At 45.9% G+C, this 8,605-nt stretch overlaps 1 protein-coding gene across 1 annotated transcript; it reads right to left on the bottom strand.

Annotated features, from left to right (window-relative positions):
- Positions 1-1,122: 1,122 nt before the first annotated feature.
- On the bottom strand, positions 1,123-5,440 carry mex3b (mex-3 RNA binding family member B). The gene is made up of 2 exons (XM_083697990.1): positions 4,879-5,440; positions 1,123-4,002 (listed from the first exon to the last, which is right to left on the bottom strand). The coding sequence occupies exons 1-2, from the start codon at positions 5,105-5,107 to the stop codon at positions 2,555-2,557; spliced, it is 1,677 nt and encodes a 558-aa protein (XP_083554116.1). The 5' UTR covers positions 5,108-5,440; the 3' UTR covers positions 1,123-2,554.
- Between the last annotated feature and the right edge of the window lie 3,165 nt (positions 5,441-8,605).

Genomic DNA, 8,605 nt, shown 5'->3' with positions numbered 1-8,605 from the left:
CACATTCTGAGAGTCAATGGATGTTTCAGGTATGTCTGTCTGTCTGTCTGTCTGTGTCTGTCTGTCTGTCAGTCTGTGTGTCTGTCTGCGTGTCTGTCTGTCTGTCTTGTCTGTGTGTCTGTCAGTCTGTGTGTCTGTCTATCTGTCAAGGAGACCCACAGAAGAAACATACACCTGTCTTCATGATTCCCCCCCGAGCATTTTAGTTAGAATATGACAGTGTCAACTCAAAGTGACACTGTGTGTGTGTGTGTGTGTGTGTGTGTGTGAGTGTGTGTACGCTTGCAGGCACACACATCCATGTGTTCTGCATTTGGCTAAAACACTTGTCAGCTATTTTCTACAGGGCTGAAATTGTTTCCTAATAGTAGGGTTTATGGGGCCAATTTCTGAAGGCCGCATTTGGATGTTTCCATTTTCAACTTATCATTAGGATTTACCCTCTGCATTTACTATCTCACAGCAGAGCATGTGTTTCAACATCACTTTCCAGCACGACCACATGACATGAGACTGCAGTTAAAAGTTGGGGGAGGGGGAGGGGGAGGAGGAGAGAAAACTGCTAGAAGTCAGTCTCAGTCCTTCTACTGTTTGACTCAGTAGAGCCGCACCACAGACACCAGGCCCACGGCAGTGAATCTCCTCAGAAACATGCTCTCACAGTCACTGTGACAAGAAAATGATCTGTTCACTAATATACCCCTCATACTTAAATTAGCTCCGTGTCTGAATTGTTTGATAAAGGGGACCTAGAAGGTCCATAGATGGTGATCTCTGTGTCAAGACATTCATTTGTGCCAGAACAGGTCACACAGGACTTATAATTAGGGATAAAGCACTGTGGTGGTGCCCGGCTCGCTGCAGCTCCCTGCCATCAACTTACAAGGAGAATAATTAGGCCACTCTAATAATCCTGGTCCCTCCAAACGCCTGCAGCTGACTTCATTAGGAATGGAAGAGAGGGGTCAAATGTGCAGAAAACCATTACACTGAAACAATATGGAGTATCCTTCCTCCTCTTCCCCTGTCACAAGCTGTTTCACCAAAACAATAGGAGGCACAGACCACAGTCACAGGGAAGTCATCACATCAATCACAAGGGAAGCGGACACCTCATGAATGTACCTTTTTTATTGGACTTATATAGAAATACTTAAAAAAACATGAAGTAGCACCATTACTTAAGTTTTACTTTATCATGTAGAACTTTAAATGTCAGAAAAATAAAACTCTTGATACATTTTCAAATCTTGTCTCAGCAAATATAATATTAGTATTTGACCATGAGGTTAAAGGCCCTTTATCATAAAATAAAATATACTTTGTTCTTAAACTTTGCTCAATAAAGTACATTTACGCTCAAGTAACTTCACCTACATATACACAAACAAGTGGTAAACAAATGTATTAAAATAGAATTACTAAAACTATAGTGGTACAACAGAAGCCTGCAATTCCCACTGGAATCTAATTCATACAAATTTTAGAAAGCATAAACGGTTCCTTTTTGTTCGACTTACTAAGTTTTATACATTTCAACGTTTCGTAATAATATAGAATAAAATATGCTTTATATTACTGAATAAAAAATATGCTGGGTGAAGCGGATTTAAAAGACATTTTTTGCTGAACCTATAAAAACTCCATCCCATCAGAATACTGTCAAATGTAACACATGTTGTGGTTTGGTATTTCCACAGTCATGTGGTAGTAAAATAATACAGTGATCATTGCCAGAGGGCCGTACTAAAAAATAAACGATATTTTAACCCAGCTACAAAAAGTTCACTGAACTTAAATTAAAATATTTGTAAACATCTTTGCAATACGAAATATAATCTTTCAAGTCAAAAAAGAATAAAATACTTCAATCTGTATTAATGTAATTAAGATTTAAAACTTTCAACTTGTGGAATTTTTACTCTATACATATATATGTAGGATATGTTGTTGTCCTCCCTAGCGTGGTGTCTGAACTCAAGCTGCAGTATCTTCACCTCCAAGTCATTACTTCTGTCAGGACAAACACCCTCCGAATTCCTTAACCATTTCCTCCCCGTCAGTACATTCGATTAGTGAAAAATGGAATGCTTGTCCTACGAACAGTCTACGAATTGACCCAAGTACCTCAGTCAAGACCTCTCTGCCTCTCGTTACTTCATAAATATAGTGTACAGTTAACTAGAACTATTGATTATGCTGTAATATTTAAAACATGCATTTAGATGTTGAAAATATTTTTCCCAAAGCTACAGTACATTATAAACAATTACGACGGAGCCCTGAAGGGGTTTCTGTCCCTTTTTTGGATACTGCAGCCACACATACATACATACATACACACACGTATATTTATATACACATCCCCATTTACCATGGTAGGATCCTGTTAAAGCAGTAAAAGAGTCTGTTGTTGTTGTTGTTGTTGTTGTTGTTGTTGTTGTTGTTGTTGTTGTTGTTGTTGTTGTTGTTGTTGTTGTTGTTGTTGTTGTTGTTGTTGTTGTAGCCAGACATGGTTATCATGGTTAACATTATAATCAAGAGAGACAGTGTCTTATGAAAATATACGTATAGCCTGAGTGACACTGGAGTGGCAGACGGGGCATTTGGGCTCGCTCCTCTCACAGATGCGGTTGGCGCACTCCATACAGAACAGGTTGTGTCCGCAGGGGACCAGCGCGGCGATGACCTCGCTCTCGAAACACACGGAGCAGTCGCGGCTGCCCTTCCGGCTGGTGCCGGAGGAGGTGGAGGAGGAGGAGGAGGAGGAGGAGGCAGAGGAGTCGCAGGGAACCCCGGGGAGGTGAGGGCCAGGCAGGGAGGCCATGGCGTTGGACAGCCCCTGGTTGGAGGTGTAGCTGGGGAAGCTGAGGGAGCCACCGCCCGGGTCGCTGCGGACCCTCCGGGCCAGAGGGTGCTCGGTGGGGCCATTGGCATGGTTGTGGAGGGGGGGGGACAGTCTGGGCTGGGGGGTGCCACCGTTGGCCCTCCTTTGGCTGGCCACCATCCCGTTGGCGTTAGAGGACGCGTTGGCAGGGTAGATGGCTGAGGAGGAGGAGGGGGAGCTGCCCCCATTGGATGAGGGGGTCATGCCTCTCTCGTACTGGGACCAGAGGAGCCCGGGCGGGGCCGGCGTGGGGTCGAACCCGGGTGAGGAGTCGAAGGCCATGTCAGTGCAGTCGGGCGAGATGCCCCCGTCGTTGCCGTAGACGAACCCGTTGCCGTTGGTGTTGACGTTGATGTTGACATTGTTGTTGTTGTTGTTGTTGTTGTTGCCGTTGTTGTTGGTGGTGGTGGTGTAGCTGAGGGCGGGGCTGGGGGGGCTGTAGTCGGCCATGCGGGAGCTGCTGTTGTTGCCGAAGTAGGAGTCTGTGGAGGCGCTGCCCAGGGAGGAGGACGAGTCGTTGCGGTAGTTGGAGAAGGGTTTGCGTCCTGACGTCGGGGTGACGCTGGAGCTGGGCTTGGACCACAGGGTGGCGTGTCCGTGGATGTCGAACCCTACGTCTGTCCCGTTGGCATGGAAATCGTTCTCGTCTGTGAGCTCGATGATCCCTCCGGTCCTCATGGCGATGTGGGCCTCGATCTCCTCCCGGGCGCGGTCCACGTTCTCCGGCATCCCCGTCACCTCGAACACCGGCTCCTTGTCCCGGCTCGGCGTCACGATGTAGGTGTGAGTCTGCTGCTGGATCCGCTTGATGGTGGCCCCCTTGGGCCCGACGACCAGCCCTACCACCCGGTAGGGAACCCGGACCTGGATGGTGGTCTGGCCAGGCAGGTTGGGGGGTCCGGGGGCTGGGGTGCCAGCAGTCCCACCGTTCAGGGTGGTGTTCTTGTTCCTGGAGGCTCGGATCATGGAGAAGTGCTCTGCTGCAGAGATGATCTCCCTCCTGGCCATGGCCACATCCTCCCTCCTGCCGGTCACCACGAACACCGGCTCCTCACCACGGACAGGAGTCTTTATGTAGGTGTTGGTCTTGGCGCGCAGGGCTTTAATCTTACAACCTGTGTTTAGAAAGGAAAGGTGACTGTGAGTAGAAGTTGGAATTTGGTCCCAAAAAAAAAAAAAAAAGATACTAGGTTGGAAATGTGGCTTGTATGCTACTTGAAACAGCTGGGTGTGTGTTTTTTAGGTTTTTTTCTCCCAACAGCAGGAAAAAAAACAATTCCTCCCCTTCTATGCATGATAAATTCAAACCACATGCTCGACTACCGGGTTCAGGTCAAAAATAGCACAAGAAACAAACAAAAAAAAACATGCAGAATCCATGATTTCCCCAGTGCGCACAAGCAACATATGATTACTTAAAACGTCCCTAAAATAACTACTACTGTCATGCTATATTTCATTTCGCGAGGTTTCACGATCCACCATAAGACTACTTTAACGATTTTCTGACATTAACGCATAAAAGTTATATTCTCCAACGCCCTCCGGCGCGCACTGTTTCATCATAAAAACGGGAACAGTTGAGGAATCAGCCCAGTAGGAGCGAAACCGTTGGCGTTGTGGGCAGAGGCAGAGTCGTAAGTGGGACAGCGATGTAACACGACAAAAGGAGTGGAGCCCTGGTTGGTTTTGCACTACTAGCCTGTCAGAGCGACACGGTAGCCCAACCAGTTATATACAGACTGTATATATATATATATATATATATAGACTTCTAGCCTTGACTATTCCTCAGCTTGTCTTTGTTTTGTCGTGGACGACAGCTGGAATATTGCAGGGAGGGGAAAACCAGGATTCCGCATATGTCACCACAAACTAACGCCCCAGCCTACAGCTGTGCAACACTAACCCGTCTGGCCAGGGAACGGACATAACGGCAACGTTGTGGCAGCAACAAAGAGTGAAAGAAAAAAAAATAAACAAGTACGTACCTTGTCTGCCAACGATCTCCGCTACATGCTCCGAACTGGGAACTGGGACACATTCGGTCATGTTGACGCTCTTTTTCCTGGGCTCGTTGTCATACAGGGAGTTCTCGTCGTTGTCCAAGCCGAGCAGGGAGAGCTGGTCCAGGGCTATCTGCAGGGCTCTTTGGTCATCCAGGGCATCTCCCTGGTTGCTCCCGTTCCGCTCCATGTCGGCGAACAGCGAGCTAGGCATCTTTGCGATTTAGCAGTATGTGGATCAGGACGATCAGACAATGGGGAAAAAAAACACGGAAGGAGGGCAGGAGTGATGAGGGAGAAAGGGGGCACCGGACCGGTTTCAAGTCACTGGCGCAGATCAATGCCTTTTCTTGCTCTCTCCTTTCGCAGTTAAAAAATCAGTGCAAGCAATCCGCCCTTCCCGAAAGGGATCTCTTGAGGCCGACTCCAGAAATGTTAGGACGGAACAGGATGCGTATTCCAGAGTTGTGTGTTGCTGGAATGCCGGCGGTGGCAATATTCCTTCAAAGGGCCCCTCCCCGGCTCGGCTCACTCAGCTCTTTTCTGTTTTCTGTCTGACTTACTGCAAAGCCAGACAACACTACTGGGGGATATGTGCGAATGACGTCACCGTCAGGGCAGGGACGGTGCGGTGCTGCTCAAAAATTTGCATAGCCGAAAGCCGATTGGACAGACAGCGCGGAATGGGAGGTCACCAAAGCGACTCAGTCCTTGAGATACACTCCCTTCTTTGTTGTCTCCCCCAAATCAAAACGCAGTCAGTCCCTTAGATAAGAAAATTAATTTAATAAATTAGTTTCTTCTTGCTTCCACATGATAACTTGTGGAGCCTTGTTGTTTACCATGTGGGCTCTATTTCTGAGCGCATGTGACTTTTCTTTTTTTTCTTTCTACCATGTAAATAATGAGGTCATTCGTAGTTATCGTGTCACTCATATGTGGATGTTTGTGTCACACAGCCAATGCGTTAAGGCTACATTGATGATATATAAAATAAAATGTATTTTACGGTCTGTAGGCCTATGCCTAATTTCTTCCTTTTGAAATGTACACGTACACCAGCCAGAGTGCGTGCGTAAAAATGAGATCTAAAACCCATGTGATTGTCAATATGATAAATAAAATGGAAGAAAACAATATTTAAACCGCTTTTAGATTTCAGTGTTTACAATAGTTCTAAAGGACAGTAGGCTAAGTATAGACGTTTTGTCATATTTCTCATTTAATATCAAATTACCCTTATGCAGGGCAAGTCCAGACATGTGGTCTTTGTTTAGTTCCTCTGCTCTTTTTCAGCGCTCTCTCTCTCCCTCCCTCCCTCTCTCCCTCTCTGAATGTCGGCCAGATAAAGTCACGTATTGCGCGTAGGCATAAATGACATAATGTACATCTTATTATATCACTTCCAAATAGTCGGGAAATAACAGTAGCCTTAAGGCCGATGTGTTCCCATTATCACCTCTGAGTGACACATCGTGACAGGCATTTGCCAAATGACATCAGTGAGTCTCTGCTCCGGACAGCTAGCAGGTAATTGTCGAGTTCAAACACCACTCATTTCCTCGGATGTTTAACACCATTTAACAACAATGACAGCTGCTAAGATTTCTCCACGTAACCTATCAAAGCTGCCGCAGCTACTGTGTAACGTCGGCTATGTGAGAAACAAAATACTGAACGGTAGTGAGTAATGAAGAATCGGCTCAATGTAGAAACATATGATAGTGTGAATCCATATTTTAGAAGCATTGGACTATATCAAGCTCAATATGAAGCAATCTTGAATGAAGTAGGATTTTTATTCAAGTGCGTCGATCCAAAAGCGCGAACTTACATATTATCTCAAATATGTATATTTTTTACGGATAAACCAACTTTGCCTAATCCACACGAAACAAGCTTCCATAAAGGTTCTTTATCATCCAACAATGCAATCTTATTGACAATAGCCAGTGGCAGTTTGCATATTTCAGTTTAGTGCGGGGTATTATGTAAACGTTAAGAACATGGGGGGGGGGGGGGGGGGGATAGGGCGCTCCACATGCCCGGCCTAACGTGGCCTTTGTGGCCAGGGAAGGACCCGGCGGGGAGGGGGAGGGGGGAGCTGCTTCTCCCAACACAAAGGAAATTTCCAAACGTTTCAAAGCCATTGAGACGAGAAGCACTTGCTTTGTCACCTCACTCCTGGTGCACAATAGCTATGCTAATATCAACCGCTCCGAACCTGAGAACGAATCAGCCCCCCCCCCCTTTATTTTACCATACTGACATCGTATTGTATTTGGTCTAAAAGCTTGAACCATTAAAACATCTGGAAATCTCATTCGAAGAGCAGTGCATGATATCTCTCATTACAACACCTGGGAACCACAGTCCATTCACACGATCAGGCACGGAACAGAAAACCGAATGAAATGTTAATTATGTGCAGATTTTTCCAGAATACAATCTGAGTTGATTTGCTCACTCTTCTCCCCATATCCATTATCTGTTGAACTGGTTTCCCTAGTCTATAGTACAGACTGTCCTCTTAGTCTATAGTACAGACTGTCCTCTTAGTCTATAGTACAGACTGTCCTCTTAGTCTGTAGTACAGACTGTACTCTTAGTCTATAGCACAGACTGTACTCTTAGTCTATAGTACAGACTGTACTCTTAGTCTATAGTACAGACTGTCCTCTTAGTCTATAGTACAGACTGTCCTCTTAGTCTATAGTACATACTGTCCTCTTAGTGTATAGTACAGACTGTCCTCTTAGTGTATAGTACAGACTGTACTCTTAGTCTATAGTACAGACTGTACTCTTAGTCTATAGTACAGACTGTACTCTTAGTCTATAGTACAGACTGTACTCTTAGTCTATAGTTTATAGTACATACAGTCCTCTTAGTCTATAGTACAGACTGTACTCTCAGTCTTGTTGTACACTACAGGAATTAAACCATCAAAAATAAACTCCCTTACTTCCCATGGATGCTTCACACCACAACAAAGACGACTGGATTTCCATGACTTACAAACTGCCCAGCTGATGCCTGCTTGTTGTGTCGAACCCTTCATCCCGTAGTCCAAACCCCATGAATAAACTGCATTGATGATTGTGATACACAATACACAGATTGTCTGTGTGGCTACTGTGTGTTTACTGGTAGGATTGGGTGTATGCAGGTGGATAGGGTATTGTGTTGTCATGTATCTGTCCACAGTCATCTAATTCACACCACCTTGCTTGGTCATATTCCTGCTTGTGTGGGATGATTAACGTGTTTTGGCTCCTGACTATTCTGGTGTGTATACCTGATATTTGCTGTCTGTCATAACAAGTGTCTTAGCAGTGATGATTACCCAATCACCTTTTAATGAGACGCAGAAAGGCTTAGCCCAGTCTGACCCAGACCTGTCTGTATAAGAGAGGCCAGGGCTTTCGACTTACTGTCTACTACTGCAGTGTGACACACACACACACACACGCACGCACACACACACACACACACACACACACACACACACACACACACACACGCACACACACACACACGCACACACACACACACACACACACACACACACACACACACACACACACACACACACAGAAAGAGAGAGAGAGAGAGAGAGAGAGAACAGCCACCAGAGAGGCAGCTGCTTTGCCCTCACTGTATGTGTGCGGAGGGAGGGAGGGAGGGAGGGAGGGAGGGAGGGAGGGAGGGA

This window comes from Argentina silus (assembly GCF_951799395.1).
Source record: "Argentina silus genome assembly, contig: scaffold_346, whole genome shotgun sequence".
In the NCBI taxonomy this organism is placed as follows: domain Eukaryota; kingdom Metazoa; phylum Chordata; class Actinopteri; order Argentiniformes; family Argentinidae; genus Argentina; species Argentina silus.
Note: the sequence above shows the minus strand (reverse complement) of the source record. Positions and strands in the feature narration are given on the sequence as shown.

What these genes read in the sequence shown, in the direction of transcription:
- mex3b (XM_083697990.1), bottom strand. Translation starts at nt 5,107, where the DNA reads ATGCCTAGCTCGCTGTTCGCCGACATGGAGCGGAACGGGAGCAACCAG. An exon ending in GGAGATCGTTGGCAGACAAG is followed by an intron (nt 4,003 to 4,878) that starts GTACGTACTTGT and finishes TTCTAAACACAG; the next exon opens with GTTGTAAGATTAAAGCCCTG.